Source organism: Tripterygium wilfordii, chromosome 10 (assembly GCF_013401445.1).
Source record: "Tripterygium wilfordii isolate XIE 37 chromosome 10, ASM1340144v1, whole genome shotgun sequence".
NCBI lineage: Eukaryota > Viridiplantae > Streptophyta > Magnoliopsida > Celastrales > Celastraceae > Tripterygium > Tripterygium wilfordii.
In genome coordinates, this window is record NC_052241.1 from 2,293,947 (window position 1) to 2,314,264 (window position 20,318).

Below are 20,318 nucleotides of genomic sequence, written 5' to 3' on the forward strand. Positions count from 1 at the left end.
TTCAATGGTCTCTGCATACAAACCTTTTATTCTAAGCTAATCAACTTTGCATATTTAGGTAAGTTTTGACATGTAAATAGGAATTTGGGGACCTTTAAATATTCCATTGAAATTAGTAGAGGAACATTTATAACTTTCATAAATTAATTTCCTAGATGTTGCTTTTCCACCATTTTTCCTCCTCCAATCATTATAAAAGCTCCCTAAAGAAAGTAGAAATCCTAGGTGTCTATAAACAACATTGTCACCATCAATCATATGAGGCTTGAACTTGAATCTTAAAACACAACAAGTATTTTCAACACCCATGATTTCTTTTTGTTTTTGATTTTTTGTTTCTCGTGTTTTCTAAAATGGATAGGAAACTGGGTTTCCGAAGTTATTTTTCTGTTTTTAGAAAATGGATAGGAAAACGAGTTTCCAAAGTTATTTTTTTGTTTTTAGAAAAAAAAAATATATGGAAAACAAACATATCAAACGAATTCACCCTAACATTCTAACAGTTGTTTTACTTCATATGCACACAATGACTAGATGCTTAACATTTTACTAACTTTTTTTATAAGGTAACATTTTATTAACTCTATAATCATTCATACATGTCTATATGCCTATAATATTAGGGAATCAATCCTGCCAGTTAACCCACTGAAAATGGGCCAATGAAGCTGACCAAGGGTAGATTCTTTTCTAGTTAGTGTCACCATCTTCACCTATGTGACATCAACATTTAACTACCAACCTCAAATATAATTGGACATCAATCCTCACTATCTTTCTATCTCTATCACTCTCTCTTTATTTAGCCTCCCTAATTATTATTATTGTGGAGCAAGAAGTAGATTCTCAAACCCATAATTTTCAAAGACCAAGCATGTTAGCCAACTTTGGCTAAAAAAAGAGAGAAGGAAAAGCCCAAGTTTGGTTACACACTCTAACACATTGGATTGGCTACCACTCAACAATTCACACTTTGAGCTTGCAAGCAAACTCTTAGTGGATGAGCAAAAAGAGAGATACCCATCTCTCTAAAGAAAAAGAAGCATTTGTGGGTTTAATCAAAAAACATGCCCATCAATCGCTATAAAATCAAGGACAACTTGCATGGGTAGAGATTGACAGATTTAGGGCTTTTGTAGGATAGTTTCTTGGTAGAGTAAGATTGAAAAAATTGGCTAGGATTGATGATTAGTGGAGTATAAATTCACATAGAAAGGGAAAAAGGGTAATCTAGTAGGGGATGGAACTTCACAAGATCCTCCTCTCACATGGTGGTCTCCATGAGTGATTCTTTATTTTTGAAGCATCATATTCTTGGTAAAGCTACCTCATGACTATATACATGCCGGCGGCTGGTGGTCCATTCAAGCATCATAAGTGATTCTCTATGTTGAGCATCCAATGGTTTTTTTGTCTTTGCTATCTCAAATTTTGAGATGAACACATATTATTCATATGAAATCGTGTGCGTCTATCCGAGAAGAGATGACGTGGGATCCTTCTATTGGTTAAATATATGAAATTGTGGCTTATTGAAACGTAGACCGATCACTCCTGAAGCAGAGTACTTCTTACCCAAACTCTACATTCCTTTTCAAACAAACATACGAGTCCAGCACCAGCAGGGATCTTCCAAACTCATTGGAGAATTTAAAAAATTTCGTTTTTTTGGTTCTTTAAAAAGTTTAGAGAGAGGACAATCCCATTGCGCTTTCCATTAAAAATAAAAAACGTCAATCAATCAATCAACAATAACAACACTATAATTGAAAAGAAGAAAAGAAAAGAAAATTTGTGTTGCTTTCTCATGAATTAACTCGGTCTTCTCGCTCTCTTGTCTCTCCTCAATTTCCTTGCAGTGGGGTATGTATGTCTCTGAACCCCACAAATTATCTATGTTGGTTTTTTCACTTTCTGGGTCTGCTTCGTTTCGTTATTTATTAGGCTTTTTTGTGTGTTACTTTATGGCCAATGATTTTTTTCCTTTGCGTACTTTCAAATAAAGTTTTGATCTTTTGAGGAATAAAACCTAAGATTGTAACTGGGGTTTCTTTGTTTCAACTATCAGTAATGGGGAATGCTAGTGGTAGGAAAAATGAAGAAGGCCCTTCAGAGGTGAAAGATGAAGAGGGCGGTCAGCAGGATATGGAGTTTGTGCGCGACGAAGAGCATACGAGCAATCGTGCGGTGGGTATGTATGCGGAGCCAATCTTTCAATCCTTTCCATATGGTCCCATTGGGTACCAGCTGACATTCAAGGCCACTCCACAGGTCAGTCCAATTTATTCTCTATGTTTTCTGATTTTTTCTATTGAATTTGTTTTAAGCATCAGTTTACCTTTCAGAGAAAAACTAATAAACTCGAGGGAGGGCTTCACTTCTCTGCAAGAATAATCTTGCTTGTTTGTTGATTTGTTCTATTAGACTGTATTATCTTTTTTCTTCTTCCAGTTAGGTTTCTGTGTTCTGTTTATGTATAAGCATGGATTTGTGACAATTTATTAACTGATCAAGTATGGAGAATTCTTGTACATCGGCATTTGGTTAAATTTATTCGAGTTCTTCAACCGCAGATTACTAATGTTTTTTTAGATTATAAATTCAAAGATTTCCTCCTGGGAAATTATTTTTGTAAGGAAAACTATGTCAGCCAGTGAAGGTTTTCTTGGGCATCATTAACTTGTGGCACTTTACCATCTTTTCAAGTCATCTCTGCCTTTTCAAATATAAGAACAGAATTTTCGGACATATGAATGTATGATAAGAAAAATTACCTTTGTGTAGCATATAAGCGTAGATAGCTTTTCTTGTTAATAATCATTATGATGTGTAAAGAAGAAAGTGCTTTTCCCATTGGGTGCATATCTATGTCATTTGGGACTGTGAATGCCTGTGAATGACTGTACTTTCGGCCACCCTTTCTAAAAGATTTGGTGTGCAGTTTATAGGTCCAAACATGTATTTGATGATCGATATTTCTTTTGCATATCAATGTACAGGCCCCTATTGTTGGCATTCCAAGAGTTGGTGAAGTAATGCATTTGTCAAATTATACATCATTGCGATATACATCATATTTTAATGATGCTATCGATGAAAAACCGAGTGCAGTGATGATAACATGGAGTTATGGTGGCAACCAAGTATCTGTCACGGGATCTTGGGACAACTGGGAGAGAAGGTGCTATAACTTTTTCATAAAAGTCTTGTCGAGTTTGATGGCTTCACTAGCAAGAACACCATCTAATGTGGAAAACTTTTCTTGTAATCAGGGAGCTCATGTATAGATCAGGCCAAGATTTCGTTATTCTGAAGAAGCTTCCATCAGGTGTTTACCACTACCGCTTCGTTGTGGATGAACAATTTAGGTATGCTCCAGATTTACCATGGGAATGCGATGATTCGGGTGCTGCTTTCAATATTTTGGATGTGCAGGTAATTTTTTGTTCTTCATTTTTTTTTTCTCCTGAAATATTGTTCCCCCTAGCTGTTTATACCTTATTTGGAAGAATACTTTCTTTAGATTCTATTCACAGTTTTTCCCCATTCGCTTGATGTTAATTGATATGGCAAAAATATTGTCTGCGCGTTATAAGAGCTTCCATCTTTTTGTTATATGGCTTTAAATCAAACTAAATCCTATGATGAACAGGTTTTGCCTGAACTTTAAGAATTTCCATAAAGAATGTTTGTTGTATTGTTATTGGGTTAATTGTTGATTGGCTATGTTGCATCTTCCCTTTGATGAAAATGGGAGTATGTCATATAGTGAAGGTCATGCATCTTGGTCATTATAATACTTAATCTTGACGACAATTGAATGTCAAAACTTTATCATCATCATCCGAGCCTTTATCTTAAAAGTTTGGGGTCGGCTACATGAGTTTGTGACAACATCATAGGAAATCCACCACATGTATTTGTTTTCTCCATTCATTTTTATCATGGATCATACATTCACCAACTCCTATTAAATTCATATAATTACTTATAACTTCAAGCCATGTCTTTTTAGGTCTATCTCGTTGCCTCCTACTCTCTCCTTTAAAATTCTCTCATTCCTCCTCACTGCCGCACCGCTATCTCTACGTTGGACATGTCCATACCATCTTAATCGATTTTCTCGTAACTTATCTTTAATAGGTGCTACTTAGATCTAATAATCTCATTTCTTATCCTATCTTTCCTAGTGTGACCACACATCTAACGAAACATTCGCATTTATGCTACATGCATTTTTTTCGATATGTTGTCTCTTGATAGCCCAACACTTGGAACCATACATCATTGCAGGACGAATAGCTGACCTATAGACAAATACTTGATGTACAGTTAAGTGTTTGAATGTACATGTATAGAACGTCGTTGGCATTGCTGTTGTTTAAAAGTTCTAAGGTAAAAAAGATGGAATAGAACTCGGACAGGGGATTTGTAGAAGAGTTAGTTACCAAGGTCAAAGATGAAACAATTCAAGAGAACTCAACTGCTAATCTATTTCAATTTATATGGCCACTGGTAAGAGTTACATAGAACTAGTTGTCTTCCCCAATCTTAGAAGAGACAGAAAATATACCCTTATCATCATCCAATAGAATTCTGTGAGAGCTTCAAGTGTTCAACTAACTGGATCAAATTTGGAAAGTTTTTTCTTTTTGAAGTACCCTAATTCTGCTGATTGTCTCCCTCTTTTGCACATTGCTGCAGAATTCACATACCAATGCTACTGCCTTTTACTGTCTTTTCATCCAGGAAGAAGAACATTGCTATATATCTATTGTTCTATCCCAGTATGTCAATTGCAACCATTGTGTTTCCATGTTTTAATTTCATGAGGAATCATCCAATACATTTTTGCTAAATTGATCATTTGTTCATCAGATTGAGCCTATCATATAAGTGTGCTATGTGAGTTCACTCAGTTGAACATTTTCATTGTGTTTTTATAGGACACTGTTCCAGATGCTCCAGAGAATCTATCCGAGTTTAAATCTCCCCCTTCTCCAGAATCAAGTTATGACAACGAATCCTTAAATGAGGACTTCAGTAAGGCTCCGCCGGAAATGCCTCCGCAGCTGCTAAAAGCACCAATAATCGAGCCATCGACGACTATGGTCAGTCATCAGTCTCTGCCAAGACCTAACCATGCAGTACTGAATCATCTCTACGTTGGAAACAATCAAGATAATCAGCCTGTAGCTTTCACCTCAACTCATCGCTTCCGCAACAAATATGTGACTGTAGTTCTATACAAACCTCCTCTGTTCAGATGACTAGCTATATTTTCTTTACATTATTTGCTGCAATAGTACTGGTTTTGCTTGCATAGGGAAGTAGATTTCGTATATATAGCCTGAGGCTTGAGCAATATCAATTAACTCTGATAATACCCTGAAGTGTAGATTGATCTGTTGTTGCTATCTTATAATTTCAAAGAGAATCCTTGGATTGATTTGATATCTTGCTTGGACTCTACTTTCTGCGTTTGAGTGAGTAACTCCTTGCAAGTTTCAAAGAGGGCATTATTTTCTGCATGGATTTCAGCTCGGTCTCAACTATCGTCAGCGTGCGGCGTCCTGGATTCAGACCGAGTTTAGAACTGGCCTAGCTGTCCAGTAAACATTTTGGGTTGGAGAATTCTCAGTTAAAAAAAACGAGTCTGCATTGAGGAGGGTTGAGAAGCGTTTCAATATAAATTTAGTTCGTAATAAGGTAGCCTTGTGGCATTGCAAAATTTCATCTATAAAAAGACCCTTGACTTCTTTAGCACCCTTTAACAGTCCACAATTATTGAAGAATTTGGTTGTAATACATCATTCATCAACACATGTGCTGTGGAAGTAGAGCATTGCATGGCCAAAGCAGAGCAAGTTTTATTGATAAAATCTCCGTACATCTCGTCTGTCCCGACCCCGCCTAGGGAATCTTGCGCATGGATGTTGTTTATATATATATATATATATATATATATATATATATATATATATATATATTTTCCTTCTTAATGCTAGTATTAAACAACTCAAATTATGCATATAAAAAAGGAAAACTGGGTCAGTTCAGTTTCCTGGGTACTCTGTTTTGCAATATTACAGAATTAATTAACTAATCATCTGACTGGTACCTTAACCCAACCATTAGCAAAAGCAATGGCTAAGATGACAAAAGGTGTTGACATGCCAAATATGATTATGTAAGGGAGAGGTGTCTTCATTGGATTCTCTCCTTCTCTTTCTCCTGCTGTTTGCCAATACTGTTCTGGTTCTTCTTCTCTAGTTATAAATTTCCTCTTCCCCTTTGTCTTGATCTCTCCATCTCCATCTCCACCTCCTATGGATACACCAAATCAAACACATAACTTCAAAGCCCAAAACACCAAAAATAGAAGGCAGAACCAAGATGGGTTCTGGTGATTTGCTTACCTAAGTTTGCTTGGACTCTGAAATGACAAAGCCTTGTTGTCTTTGGTGAAGTGAGATTGTGTGGCAGAAGAGATGGGGATTTTGGGTTTGAGAGGACTGGAATTTGGTTAGTGAGAGAAGAAGAGAGAGCCTGAGCCACCCTTGATGCCATTTTCACTGAGCCTAAATCCCCTCTCTGCCTTGAGAGTTACATACATATATGGTCAATAGATTTTGGATATTGTTGTGGTTGTGGTTGTGGATGTGGTGGCACTGATATATGCAATGGCTACACCAACCTTATCTAGACAATCTATGTCCACATTGGCAACACATGTTGTAGTGGCACCATTTCTTTATATATTCAAATCTATATGAAAAAAAGAAATAAATATTTTTCTTTATATATCCAAATCTACATACAATATTAGCAAGGTAATGTCTTCATGATCATATCTAGGCAACTCAGCATTATTTTCTTAGCTAAGACAAACTTATCTAACATAATGAAAAATAAGTTTTCCTCTATTTATTTTGTTTGTTATATTGGGAACAATTGTTGGGATTTAGTATAGAACCTGTTTTGTGAGCGGTGATCCACCCGAGAAGATTGTTGCGCATCCTGAGAGTGGATTTTCGGGAGACTTACTTTGCAGAGCGGAGGTGAAGACCGATACTTTTGGGGGTCCGGGGCTGGCCCCTAGTGAATTTTTTTGTTAATGTATTTTTCAACCCAACTGATTAAGTAGGGTTAGGGTATATAATTGTGATTGTAACCCTGCAACCGTTATCTTGTATTTTTTCTCTGAAATAGTAAAAAACTCTCCACAACTCCAAGAACGTAAACACAATTGACCGAACCTCTTAAATTTCGATGTCTTATTTTGATTACTTTAATTTTCGCTGATTCTACGTTGTTAATACCGTTCCCAACAATAATTCCACAAGTAAAAGTAAAAGGGGGCATTGGTGCCATCATAATGAAAAGGCAGTCCTTCCTCTTCATTATTTTTTTTATAGCAATAATTTTTTAAAAATAGTAAATATCAACGATGTTGAATTCAATATTATATTTGTTGTTGAATAAAAAATAGAATTAATTTAAAAAATGCATGAAAATTTTGAGTGATTCTAAGTCGTCGGATGCAAAGTGTATAATGTGTTATATTTTTTAAAGATCTAAATCTAATAATTGAATATATGATGATCAATCAAAACCTTATACACTTTCTATTTATTATTTTTTATAATTTTTTTTACAATAACAGCCTACCCAATCTAAAATCAACCACCCAAGAATTGACGATATAGGGGGAGCTTCAATTCTCTATCAAAATCAAGTTAAATCATTAATTAAAATGTGTGATTGAGTATTTTAGTGTTCATAATGTTATAATATAGTATATTTTAAAAAAATCTAAATACTAAATTCTAACTACAAAATCTAAATCCTAGACTCTAAATACCAAAAATTAAAAATTAAACCCCAAACACTAATTCCTAACTTCTAAACTGTAATATGTTATTTTTTTAAAAAAATAATCATGATTAAGCATGAGTTTTGGGAGGGAATTGAAACCAAAATTGAAGATAGGAATTGAAGCAACTCCCATCCGAATTGAAGGGCTGCCAAAACTTGTTTTCCTACCAAGGCATGAATTGGTCATAGGCTCATAGTATAAGCCCGACTGCTTTAAGTAAACTCTATTCAATTCAAATACATATTACTGCATGACTATCTTTAATGTTGCATTTAATTACAAGTCAGACACCTAACCAACCCCCTCATTAGTCAACAATGATATTTTTGCTAATTAATTAGTAAAAAGGATTTGCTTAATTAATGGCCAACCTAACCTAAGGTCAATAAAGGAAAAAGATATTAAAAATATCTTATTTTTCAAGGATATTAAAAATTTGTTTTTCTTCCATTTCTTGTTGGAGGCGTTGTCGGCTTGTCAAGGTGACGGGCCTTGAAGTTTCCGTTTGTTTGAATTGTTTCCGCAACAGAGAAATTCCAATTACAACCTTGTGCTCATACTTCCCCACATTCTCCGCATAAAAGCAAGTCTTCCCCAGGAAACACCTCTCCAAGTCTTCGTCTCTTCTGCTCTGTTCTATTATTAATCTATTTCTTTCGTCAAAAATCTTCGAACCCTTCAAATTTTCTAGTCTGTCTGCGCGATTACTGTTGTTCTATGTTCGATAATCGCTTTGTACAGCATTTCCAGCATCTGATTCATTCTTGACCCTCGGGTTTTACTGGATTGTACTGTTTTTGGACCCCTTTTTGTCGAAGAGGTTTGGTGTGCAACTTTGTAGAGCTACGGTTCATGTTGGCGGGCTTGGATTTTGGGGAGTTGCTGATGCTCTGATCTTGGATTGGAGATTTTGAGGTTTTTGACACTTATCCTTCTGCTTATTCAATCTATTCTCAAATGGGTTGGTGATGTGTTTGATGCTTGACCTGCATTTGGGCATCAAGTTTTGATTTTGATATCTATGGATGTTGCTGTAACTGCCAACAGACGTGTTTGACGATTTGTAATTGTGTGTTATCTGTTTGATGGCTATCAATTGCAAGAAAACTCGGATCAGAGATGCGGCTACTCGCCGTTTCTTGCCCGCAGTTTTGATTACATTGTTGGCGGTTTCGCTACTGATTGTTCTAATTGGAACAAATTCAGTGACCCATTTCGTGGCACCTTTAGTAGATGAAGTAGATGTGTATTTTGATGGAAGTTACAATTATTCACAGATTAAAGAAAAACTTAACCTCCCCCGGCAGAATAAGTTGTCTATTCGTTTGGAAAAGCTAAACCAGTTGCCCCCTAGAAATAGAGATTTATACCCAAATCTAGCTAGGGATCACATAGTTATTGTACTATATGTACACAATCGGCCCCAGTATCTGAAAATAGTTGTAGAGAGCTTGTCTCAGGTGGTAGGAATTAGTGAGACTTTGCTGATAGTTAGCCATGACGGGTACTTTGAAGAAATGAATATGATCGTGGAAAGTATTAAATTTTGTCAAGTGAAGCAGATATTTGCCACTTATTCGCCCCATGTATTTCCCAATAGTTTTCCTGGTGAATCACCTAATGACTGTAAGGATAAGGATGATGCAAGAAAGAAGCACTGTATTGGGACCCCTGATCAATATGGAAACCATAGGACAGGGAGGATAGTGTCGCTAAAGCACCATTGGTGGTGGATGATGAACACAGTGTGGGATGGATTGAAGGAGACCCGTGGGCGCATTGGTCATATTCTTTTCATAGAGGAGGACCATTTCATTTTTCCCAATGCGTATAGAAACTTACAAAGACTTGTAGCACTGAAACCTCAGAAATGCCCTGATTGCCATGCTGCAAATTTAGCCCCTCTTGATGTGAACTCAAGAGGAGAAGGGAGGGATACCTTAATTGCAGAGAGAATGGGAAATGTGGGCTATTCATTTAATCAAACAGTGTGGAGAAAAATTCATAGGAAGGCAAGAGAGTTTTGCTTCTTTGATGATTATAATTGGGATATAACAATGTGGGCAACAGTTTATCCCTCATTTGGTGCTCCCGTTTATTCATTACGAGGGCCCCGTACTAGTGCAGTTCACTTTGGAAAGTGTGGTTTGCATCAGGGCCATCAGAAGAAAGGTGCTTGCATTGATAACGGTAAGGTTAAAATTCAGGTAGAAGATGCCGACAAGGTTCCCAACATTGTATCAGAATGGGGCGTGCAGGTCGATGAGCATCAGCAAGGGTATCAAGCTGGGTTCAAGGGGTGGGGAGGCTGGGGAGATGAGAGAGACCGCCAATTGTGCTCAAATTTTGCTCTCATGTATCACTCCACAAATATTGGTTCTACTGCCTGAAGACATGAGATTTGGCTCATTCCTATACTCCTTTTGTTGTATCAGGTGAGTTTTGGAAGATTTATTTGTAGCGGTTATATGTTTGTAATATCTTTTTTTTTATAAAACTTTTTTTTTCATAACTGTTTAGAAATGAAATTAGAATTTTCTTTTCATTCTGGTGTATCTGTGCCTTTTTGCTGTTTTGGCGGAAGAGTTCGCCTTTTGGTAACATAGGAATTGCCCAATTTATTGAGCTATTTTCAGTGGACAAAATTTCTCTATTATTAGCGTAGACAACTACAAGCACGTACAAAATTTCTCTATGCATGAGTATGTGAAATGTAAAACAGATCTTTTCTTTGCATTTGCATGTATCCATGTGAACTTATTTGAGAGAAAATGTGTTATGCTCAATAATAGACACCTCATTCAGTTTTAACAATAGAGGTGAAAATATTCAGGTATTCATCTACTTACTTGCCTAACCTGGGGGAAAAAGTAATTAAATTTGTAAATTGTCTACTGTCAACTAATTGTTGAAAATTTAACTCACAGGTTCAACGAACATAGAACTTAGTTTTTAAGAAGCTTCATTTAAGATTGTTTTTTGTACTTAGACATGCTAAGGGGCTATGAACAATACCTTTTAGATTCTTTAACATAAGAAGGAACAAGCGAGTATAACTGTCATAAGTTTATTGGCATCATGAATTCATATTGTAGGGATAAATTCCTGTGTAGGTCTGAAGTTGGAGGGAAATTCCTAGAGTCGCCCTTGATTACCCTTTGCTAGTTCTGCAAGATGAAAACGACGTCAAGTCAGGTACCAAACCTCAAGTATAGTAGATGAGGCGACTAGAGTTTCTAGGAATGCTTACTTTCTTCTTCTTTGGTTTCTTCTTGTATACCCTGGTGCAGGCTTACCGTAGTTCTGCCTTTGGAGGATCGGGTCTTGACCTCCCCATGATCTTGCTCCATGTACCTCGCCTACTCTCATTTGGGCCATAGACATGGCCCTAATGTTTATCCCCCTTCACATATAATCATAAAGTGACATTTCAATGCTGATTTAGCAAGGATTGGGATATAAATGCATATTGGAAGGTGATTCTGTTTCGTTTCAGTAATCATTGCGGTGACTTTTAAACTTATGAACTAAGGGAAATATTGAAACAAAATTGGGAAAAAAAAAGACAAGAAAAGCCCTTATGTTGGATGGTGGAGTGATTGATTGTTTGTCTATTTCATGGAAAATCAAAGGCTTGATGGAAGTTATTTAGCACTCAGGAATGATAAACCATAGAAAGCGAGGACATTACAGGAACTGGAGCTCTTCGAGAATTCGTTTTGTTTGAATGATTATTCTTTCTTTTTTTCGTCAAGTGTTCAAATGATTATTCATCAAACCAGTGGAGAAACTTGTGCACATTCATCAAACCAGTAGAGAAACTTGTGAGCAATTTGTCAGCAGCCAAGCTGATAACATTTTAGAAGCAGCACTATGCAGAAGCTTTTTCATTATTGTTTCTTAGAACCTCTTTCTTTGAGCTTCTCTCTCCAATCATGTCTTGCGTCAAGCCTTTAACTTTTGAGATCTATATTATCTCCAATATAAATTGTTAAACACGAGGGTTAAACCATACATGATGGTTTATTTCCAGTGCCAGTGTTGAAGCTGATGGAGTGGGAAGGCTTCTCTGATTTTTGTCTAGACAAGTTTTTTGTTGTTGAAAAAAAATACCTTCACATCGTTGCATTCTTAGGTATGTGCACACAAAGTGATCATATATTATTGTGTTTCAAAGTGGTTTGCAGAATACAAGCATTTGATGTAGTGTTGATATGGTGTATCATTAACTGTTATGTGAACGAATACTGGTGGCCCTACACTGTCTTTACTTCTTACATGAGTGCAACTCTGCTGATCCAAAATTTTCAGAATTTAGACTTCTTTTGTTGCTGTTGATGTTGTTACGATTGTAGGTGCCCCAAATGATGTTGTAGCGATTCTATTTTTAGCTATGGTGATTGATGATTGCATTCTGCGTTCACATAGAACTATGGCTAGTTGTCCGCAGCATCAATTTGTACTCCCGACTCTGCGTTCACAAAGAGCAATCTGGGGAAGGATGACACTTTTTTTACCTGGGTATGGGCTGTATGTACATTCTAGTGTGCTTTGCTCTGTCACACAATGGCCAGCCACTGATATGAATGAATGGTTCATATTAGCTAGACACACCAGACTAATGGTCACTGGACAAACTCATGCCTCTGCTACCCCAAGAATCAAAGTGCCAGAACAGTCTGATGTGTTGTTTAATCATTCCCTGTTGAGATCTGGGTTCATTTGATAGGATTAATCCGATCTGATATGTAGCCATGAAATGAAGATGGGAGATGATGCTGCTTTCTGCAACCTGTGGGGTCATTTTCTCTTATCTTCCCAATTGAGGCATGAACCTTGTCATTTGAATATGAAGCAGTACAGAATGAGGCAATTGGACTTGTTGGTTGGACTAAAAAGTTAGTCAATATTTTATGTTATGCATGTGCAAAAATTCTCTGCTGAATGCTTTCATCTCCTCATAAAGCAATCCACATACATAATAATGGTATACCTACTCCCACTTTTTCTTCCACAATTCAATGAAAACTACGTTGAAGTTTTTTGTTTAATCTCAAGAGTTGAAGCTATGTAGTAGCTATTGTGATTTTTCAATGTTTAGGATTAAAGATCCTGCCTTGCCTTGTGTGTATGGGTTAATTGGTATGGAAGAAAAGCTTGCAGATCTAAGTAGTCTAGGTTTCGCAATTAATTTAAAATTGTAAAGTCAACAATTTGAATCCAATGATTTGGGAGGTGTGTCATATCATAAAACATTTTTGTTTTTTCATTTTTAAATTTGTGACTTTTTAATCCACCATTAGATACGAATCCTAAACTCCTAACGAATTCCAGAGCTCCTAAGTCCGTCATTGTAAGCCATTGAAGTTGCTTTGTATTGTTGGAATTGAACACAGTACTACTAGGGGTTCGCATGTTGGTTTGTTATGTAACACAAAGGAATACAAAATTTTACCCACTATATTTTATTTGGTAGGTGAATCTTATCTCACATCACCTAAAATCTTCTCTCATCAATTTTGATAACCTTATTTAATGCTAAATTGTACACATTTTTAAATCATTAGAAAATATTTTATTTGGTAGGATTAGGACTTTCCATACCCAAAAAGGGGAAGTGAGAACAAACAATCACGAAAGAAGATCAAACCGGAAAAGTATGGATAGGCCATTCAAAGATATGGTCATTTATAATTGAGTTATCGAAGGAATTTTTTTTTTTAATTACATCATCTAATGTTTTTAATTTTTCTAATTAGGTCATTCTAGTCAATTTTAGTCGAAAATTATTGACATGGCTGATCCACGTCAGCAAAAAATTCTAATATGTGGCTGCGATTAATCATGTCAACAATTTACGGTTGAAATTGATCGAAAATTGACGGAATAACCTAATTGAAAAAATTTCAAACATTGAATGACTTAATTGCAAAAAAAATTCCTTTGATGACCCAATTATAATTATAAACGATCTTATCTTTGACTGACCTCTCCTTATTTTTCCCAAGATTAAACTAACAAACGACCAACATAAAAATGGCCGCCATTTTCAGTCCGGAAAAAGCGAAGATAATTATATTCATCTAAATCACGTCACGTGTTTAGAAAACAAAAGGGGGTTCTGGATTCAATGATTCATGGAAACCCAAAGGAATTGGGTCGGTTTCACGCGTTGGTGATCCATGCCCTGCAAATTTTGATGGTCACTCAGTCTCTCACAGTCACAGAGTCGGACTCAAACCCATCTCTGTATCTCTCTCGTCGTCTTGTGTAAGTAGCTGTAGCGTATTTTTGCGTTTATTTTATTATCTTGTGGAACTCTCTTTGCTGTACTGCCGTGTTGGCATCGCAATTTGTGCTTTGTCTACATACGAGCTTCTGGGCGTTGAACTAAGAGTTCAATTATTTGAATGAATTTTAGGCAGCTTCTGGGTTGTGGGTTTTGAGAGTTTAATCCAGTTCTGATGACCGTTTGTATCCTTCTTGGTTGTTGGATTGAATCATGAAGCTTTTGGGTCTTGAATAGTTAAATTGACGATCTTTTTTGAACTTTCATCGGGATTCCTGGGACTGCGGATTCTTTTTGAAAGATCGGCTAATTTCAAATGGGAAATTACTGTCTGTTCTGTTGGGAGCGGGGGATTCCAGTTGAAGGGTTTGGACCGTTGACCTGAGTTGGGCTTGATTAGAGAAGATATCATTGAAGGAAGAGTGATGCAGAGGAACGAGGGAGGAGAGATGTCATCGAAGTCCACAACTAGGACTAATTGTTCGAGGAGCAGTTCTGCTCGATCGAAGCGAAATGATCGTTTAATTGTACAGACCCCGATTGATGCAAAACTAGATGGAGATTTTGAAGAATCAGAACGTTTGTTTGACTACTCAACTTCAGTTGATGTCAACGCTTCAAGTTCAACCAGCAATGTTCCCTCTTCCGCAGTATCAGCTTACCTCCACAAGATGCAGAGAGGAAGCCTTATTCAACCCTTTGGTTGCTTGATTGCTGTGGATGAGCAAAACTTCAAGGTTCTTGCCTACAGTGAAAATGCCCCAGAATTGTTAGACTTAGCCCCTCATGCTGTTCCAAGTATTGAGCAGCAAGATGCGCTGACGTTTGGAATCGATGCACGGACACTCTTTAGATCCCCAGGTGCTGGTGCTTTGCAGAAAGCTGCCAATTTTGAGGAAGTTAATGTTCTCAACCCAATATTACTTCACTGTAGAACCTCAGGTAAGGCCTTTTATGCAATTTTGCATAGAATTGATGTGGGGTTGGTCATAGATTTGGAACCTGTAAATCCTGCTGATGTACCAATTACGGCTGCTGGGGCACTGAAGTCCTACAAGCTAGCAGCCAAAGCCATATCCAGATTGCAGTCCTTGCCAAGTAGCAATATGTCACTGCTCTGTGATGTTTTAGTTAAAGAAGTTAGTGAGTTGACGGGTTATGATCGTGTAATGGTGTATAAATTTCATGATGATGATCATGGGGAAGTTGTTGCAGAGTATTGTATACCTGACTTGGAACCTTATCTAGGCTTGCATTACCCAGCTACGGATATACCTCAAGCTTCTAGGTTTCTTTTCATGAAAAATAAGGTTAGGATGATTTGTGATTGTTTGGCACCGCCAGTCAAAGTGCTGCAGGACAAGAGATTGGCTCAGCCATTAAGTCTTTGTGGATCCACATTGCGATCACCCCATGGATGTCACGCACTGTATATGGCAAATATGGGCTCGATTGCATCTCTTGTGATGTCTCTGACAATCAATGAGGATGACGATGAGACAAACAGTGACCAACAGAAGGGAAGGAAATTGTGGGGCTTGGTAGTTTGCCATCACACAACCCCAAGGTTTGTTCCATTTCCTTTGAGATACGCCTGTGAGTTCTTGATCCAAGTCTTTGGTGTACAGATCAATAAGGAAGTTGAGTTAGCGACGCAACTGAAGGAAAAGCATATTTTACGAACTCAAACTTTGCTCTGTGACATGCTCCTTAGAGATGCTCCAGTGGGAATTCTTACTCAATCCCCTAATGTGATGGATCTTGTTAAGTGCGACGGAGCAGCGCTTTATTACCGAAACAAATTTTGGTTACTTGGGGTTACTCCTACAGAGATACAGATTAAAGATATTGCTGAGTGGCTTCTTGATTACCACAGTGAAAGTACAGGCTTAAGTACTGACAGCCTTATGGAAGCTGGTTATCCAGATGCTTCAATTCTAGGTGAAGCTGTGTGTGGGATGGCTGCTGTTAAGATTACTTCAAAAGATTTTCTCTTTTGGTTTCGATCCCATACTGCAAAAGAAATGAAGTGGGGTGGTGCTAAACATGATCCTGCTGACAAGGATGATGGAAAAAGGATGCACCCCAGATCATCATTCAAGGCTTTTCTAGAGGTGGTTAAGCAACGGAGCCTACCTTGGGAAGATGTGGAGATGGATGCCATTCATTCCTTGCAGTTGATATTGAGAGGATCCTTGCCAGATGAGGTAGTGGATAATTCAAAGACGGTTGTGAATGTTCCATCAGTTGATGAAAAGATTCAGAAGATCCATGAACTCCGTGTGGTCACAAATGAACTGGTTCGCCTTATTAATACAGCTGCTGTCCCCATCTTGGCTGTAGACGCTGTGGGAATTGTAAATGGGTGGAATGCGAAACTAGCTGAGCTTACTGGTCTGACTGTTGAGCAAGCTATTGGCATGCCTTTAGTCAAACTTGTTGAGGGCGATTCACTTGACTCGGTTAATAACATGATCTCGTTGGCTCTGCAAGGTGATACAATCTTTTGATCTTCAGCATATGAATTATATATAGGTATAACTGCATATCTCCGTGTATTCTACTGATAATCATAGATGTGCTTTTAATGTTTCTGGACCAGTACTTGTGGCCAAAATGTCTTATTTTCTTCATAGACTGGTTTTTATGGGAGTTTGTTCCCAGTGAGGTTATATATCTGGATTAAGGTCAATAGCCAGATAAATGATTATCCTATCTATTTCCATTGTCGACCGAGTTAATTGATTTAGTGTAGATATCTTTTTTCTTCTATTAATTTTTCAATTGACATAGTCTGATGTTTCATTTACTTCAAATTTGGAGTCATTTTTCTTCTCTATCTATTTTGTCATGAATTTTAGTGGCTTACATCTAATTCCATGTTGCTATAACAATGGCAGGCATTGAAGAGCGAAGCATCGAAATCAAACTCAAAACATTTGGTCCTCGAAAAAGCACTGGTCCTATACTTTTGGTGGTTAGTGCATGTTGTACTCGAGGGTTAAATGAAAATGTTGTAGGCATTTGCTTTATTGGACAAGATCTTACAAGCCAAAAGATGATTCTGGACAAATATACATGTATGCAAGGTGATTATGTTGGAATCTTGAGAAACCCTTCTCCACTTATTCCTCCAATTTTTATGGCTGATGAACATGGACGATGTTTTGAGTGGAACGATGCAATGCAAAAATTGTCTGGTTTAACTAAAGAAGAAGCCATGGATAAAATGCTTTTAGGGGAGGTTTTCACAGTCAACAGTTTTGGTTGTCGGGTCAAAGATAATGACACTTTAATTAAACTCAGGATTCTACTGAATAGTGTAATTGCAGGAGAGAACGTGGAAAAATTGTTGTTTGGGCTCTTTGACCGGCATGGTAATTGTGTTGAAGCTTTGCTTTCTGCAAATAAAAGAACTGATGCAGAGGGAAGGATAACCGGGGTTTTGTGCTTTTTGCATGTGACTAGTCCGGAACTGCAATATGCTTTGCATGTACAGAGGATGACAGAGCATGCTGCAGCTCAAAGCCTCAATAAATTGGAATATATTCGACAGGAAATAAAAAAGCCCCTAAACGGGATCAGTTTCCTGCAGAATCTAATGGGGTCTTCTGACCTAAGCAAAGAGCAGTTGCAGCTTCTTAAGAGAAGTGTACTGTGTCAAGAACAGTTAAACAAGATCGTTGATGATACTAATATTGAGAATATTGAGGAATGGTATGAAATTTTTAACTTGCTTATTATGTAAATTTGTTTCTGTTATTTGTGTTTTGGATTTGGTGGGGGATGGGGGTGTTGAATATTATGATTTTGTGAATTACTTTTAAGGTTGCTCTTTATTTTGCATTTGAAACATTGCAGGTTTCATGTCAGGCTTTGTAAAATTCTGTGGAAATTTTTGATGAAGTTCTGATTAATTATACTGATCCAAGTAACATTTTCCTTTAAATGCCAAGGAAAGAGCAACCCAATTTATTTTTTGTGACTAGGACAGTTGCGTGAGTGCATGCCATGCAATACTGTCCTATTGGCAAACGCCAGGGGCGTCAAGTATATGCAGGGGCTTCCAAGATCTATTTATATTGGAGTGGAAATATATCTTGCTGTCTGTGTACTGAAAACGCATTTCTTTTTATTTGGCTTTCCTATTCGACTTTTGTTTTCTATGATCTCTCTTTTTCTTAAAAATGCTTATTATATGATGTTTCCATCTTCCTTTCTATTGTTTCCTTTCAAATTGTTGGTCTGCATGGCTGGTTATGGCAGATTCTCCCAACGATGAATGAGAATTATAAGATAGGTAGTTTTGGTATGTACTTGCCATTTACTTATTTAGTTTATGTGATACTCGATGTGAATATATGATTTACTTCTCTTATCTTTGTGCTCCAGTTGATCTTCCCACAACACCTGAAATTTGTTATGATAATATTGATATTGTGATACCTGTTTGTAGCTATATGGAACTGAACTGTACTGAATTCAACCTGGGAGAAACTCTAGAGGTTACAATGAACCAGATTAGGATTTTGAGCCAAGAGCGGCAGGTTCATATCATCCATGATTTACCCTTGGAAGTGTCATCCATGCACTTGTATGGAGACAATCTGAGGCTTCAGCAAGTTCTTTCAGATCTTTTGACGAATGCTATCACTTTCACCCCTGCATTTGAGGGATCATCAATTACATTCACAGTTATTCCCCGACAAGAACGTATCGGAACTAAGCTACATATTGTCCATCTTGAATTTCGGTAAGTATCTTCTATCGTGCTTCCGCTATGCTGTTCTGTAGAGGATGCACTATGTCGTGTTTCTTTAAGCAAGTTCCCAGTTCAGAATACCATTTGAGGTTTTACAACAAAAAAATGACACTATAAGAATATGACATCAAGCTATGCTCATATTTACTGCAAGTAATGCCAAGTATATGGCAAAATGCTGAGTGGAAACATGTATTCAGTGCTACTAGCCGCTGAAATCCTCAGCATTCGTATGTGGAATTCTGCATCGAGGGCAGCATAATAGGAAAAATAGATGTTATGCGAGGTATACTTCTCGGCATCAGCAATCGCTTTTTTTTTTTTTTTTTTTTTGTGGCTTTATTCATCTCATTCCTGTTTCAAGGCTTCAGTTCTGTTTTGTTTAGTGTCATCTATTTCATGCATTGATCATAATATGCATATGAATAAATAAAGTTCTGTAATTTTCTTGCTCAGTACTGCCACAAATATGACTTTCGAAGTTATCTTGTTCAAATGTGGTGAATTATGCTTTAATATGCTGCTAAATGTAATGAATCCGTGCCATAATAGTCAAATGATGGCGAGTATAATTTATGGGCGTGACATGCAGGATCACCCATACAGCACCCGGGATCCCAGAGGATTTGATTCTCCAGATGTTTAACCACCACGAAGGTGTCTCAAGGGAAGGTCTGGGCCTCTACATCTGCCAGAAGCTTGTAAAGATCATGAATGGCACTGTACAATATCTAAGAGGAGCAGAAAGATCATCTTTCATCGTTCTCGTAGAATTTCCGTTGGCTAGCAATTAAAAGTTGAAACTGAGTCCATATGGAGTCTGATTCTCAGACAATACAGTGCCTGCAGGCCCTTCGCTTAAATCAACTTGGCTGCATATCCCGCGCATGATCTTTGGCAAAATGAATGGTTGTAATACAACGCGGGGTTGGATCAAGGTTTAGATTGAAAACTGGATGGTACTGGAAACTTAGATGGACAGATTGGCAAAGTAGTTGTTTATTCTTCTGTTGTTCAAGAAGCTAGCAATGATTTTATGGCAGATTGTTGAGAGTGTTTAGAAAGTAAAAATGTAAAATAAGTTCTAGCTAGCACTTTTGAACCCCTAACCCTCAATTTCTTGTAACGTGTTCTTCTGCTGCATTGACTTTCAATAGGGATTCTTTTCTTTGGAAAAAGGGATCAGCATTGTTGTACACTAAATGGCCTTAGTCAATACATTTCCAGCTATCAATTTTGGCCTGAATCAAGATCTGTGTCCAGGTTATACTTGGAGAAACCACGGAGCAAGAACTCAGTCGGTTATGTCTTTGGATTTAATTTAGACATGTCTCGGGAGTTCGAACTAGTTGGGAGTATTTTTAGGTCTTGTGGGCTTTCGGCCCACT

The 20,318-nt window shown here is 37.4% G+C and overlaps 4 protein-coding genes across 11 annotated transcripts; 3 read left to right on the forward strand and 1 right to left on the reverse strand.

The window, feature by feature from the left end:
• The first annotated feature begins 1,774 nt into the window (after positions 1-1,774).
• On the forward strand, positions 1,775-5,450 carry LOC120007954 (SNF1-related protein kinase regulatory subunit beta-2-like). Of its 2 annotated transcripts, XM_038858447.1 has the most exons (5): positions 1,775-1,863; positions 2,069-2,271; positions 3,000-3,181; positions 3,273-3,435; positions 4,947-5,450. In XM_038858447.1, exons 2-5 carry the CDS (start codon positions 2,071-2,073, stop codon positions 5,268-5,270), a joined length of 870 nt encoding a protein of 289 aa, XP_038714375.1. In that variant the 5' UTR covers positions 1,775-1,863; positions 2,069-2,070; the 3' UTR covers positions 5,271-5,450. The 2 variants fall into 2 exon arrangements, with proteins under 2 accessions (XP_038714375.1, XP_038714374.1); XM_038858446.1 differs by lacking the exon at positions 1,775-1,863 and having other exon boundaries at positions 1,984-2,271.
• A 400-nt stretch (positions 5,451-5,850) lies between these two features.
• On the reverse strand, positions 5,851-6,672 carry LOC120007988. Its single transcript, XM_038858484.1, has 3 exons — positions 6,420-6,672; positions 6,004-6,327; positions 5,851-5,948 (listed from the first exon to the last, which is right to left on the reverse strand). Exons 1-2 carry the CDS (start codon positions 6,568-6,570, stop codon positions 6,107-6,109), a joined length of 372 nt encoding a protein of 123 aa, XP_038714412.1. The 5' UTR covers positions 6,571-6,672; the 3' UTR covers positions 5,851-5,948; positions 6,004-6,106.
• A 1,762-nt stretch (positions 6,673-8,434) lies between these two features.
• On the forward strand, positions 8,435-12,930 carry LOC120007639 (alpha-1,6-mannosyl-glycoprotein 2-beta-N-acetylglucosaminyltransferase-like). 6 transcript variants are annotated; one of them, XR_005470205.1, is made up of 3 exons: positions 8,435-10,314; positions 10,993-11,074; positions 12,235-12,930. XR_005470205.1 is itself a non-coding variant. In XM_038858005.1 (2 exons), exon 1 carries the CDS (start codon positions 8,965-8,967, stop codon positions 10,267-10,269), a length of 1,305 nt encoding a protein of 434 aa, XP_038713933.1. In that variant the 5' UTR covers positions 8,435-8,964; the 3' UTR covers positions 10,270-10,314; positions 12,235-12,930. The 6 variants fall into 6 exon arrangements, 4 of the variants coding, with proteins under 4 accessions (XP_038713933.1, XP_038713932.1, XP_038713934.1 ...); XR_005470206.1 differs by lacking the exon at positions 12,235-12,930 and adding an exon at positions 11,161-11,357 and having other exon boundaries at positions 10,993-11,065; XM_038858005.1 differs by lacking the exon at positions 10,993-11,074.
• Positions 12,931-13,941: 1,011 nt separating this feature from the next.
• Positions 13,942-20,133, forward strand: LOC120006985 (phytochrome C). Of its 2 annotated transcripts, none has more exons than XM_038857113.1 (5): positions 13,942-14,149; positions 14,301-16,661; positions 17,069-17,885; positions 18,625-18,921; positions 19,523-20,133. In XM_038857113.1, exons 2-5 carry the CDS (start codon positions 14,594-14,596, stop codon positions 19,722-19,724), a joined length of 3,384 nt encoding a protein of 1,127 aa, XP_038713041.1. In that variant the 5' UTR covers positions 13,942-14,149; positions 14,301-14,593; the 3' UTR covers positions 19,725-20,133. The 2 variants fall into 2 exon arrangements, with proteins under 2 accessions (XP_038713041.1, XP_038713042.1); XM_038857114.1 differs by having other exon boundaries at positions 14,305-16,661.
• The last annotated feature ends 185 nt before the right edge of the window (positions 20,134-20,318 follow it).

Excerpts from the sequence above, each read along its gene's own strand:
- LOC120007954 (XM_038858447.1), top strand. The coding sequence starts at position 2,071 with ATGGGGAATGCTAGTGGTAGGAAAAATGAAGAAGGCCCTTCAGAGGTG. Across the intron at positions 3,182-3,272 it reads TGGGACAACTGGGAGAGAAG|GGAGCTCATGTATAGATCAG; the intron begins GTGCTATAACTT and ends TCTTGTAATCAG. Across the intron at positions 3,436-4,946 it reads TCAATATTTTGGATGTGCAG|GACACTGTTCCAGATGCTCC; the intron begins GTAATTTTTTGT and ends GTGTTTTTATAG.
- LOC120007988 (XM_038858484.1), bottom strand. The coding sequence starts at position 6,570 with ATGGCATCAAGGGTGGCTCAGGCTCTCTCTTCTTCTCTCACTAACCAA. Across the intron at positions 6,328-6,419 it reads CAGAGTCCAAGCAAACTTAG|GAGGTGGAGATGGAGATGGA; the intron begins GTAAGCAAATCA and ends GTGTATCCATAG.
- LOC120007639 (XM_038858005.1), top strand. The coding sequence starts at position 8,965 with ATGGCTATCAATTGCAAGAAAACTCGGATCAGAGATGCGGCTACTCGC.
- LOC120006985 (XM_038857113.1), top strand. The coding sequence starts at position 14,594 with ATGCAGAGGAACGAGGGAGGAGAGATGTCATCGAAGTCCACAACTAGG. Across the intron at positions 16,662-17,068 it reads GATCTCGTTGGCTCTGCAAG|GCATTGAAGAGCGAAGCATC; the intron begins GTGATACAATCT and ends TAACAATGGCAG. Across the intron at positions 18,922-19,522 it reads ATTGTCCATCTTGAATTTCG|GATCACCCATACAGCACCCG; the intron begins GTAAGTATCTTC and ends CGTGACATGCAG.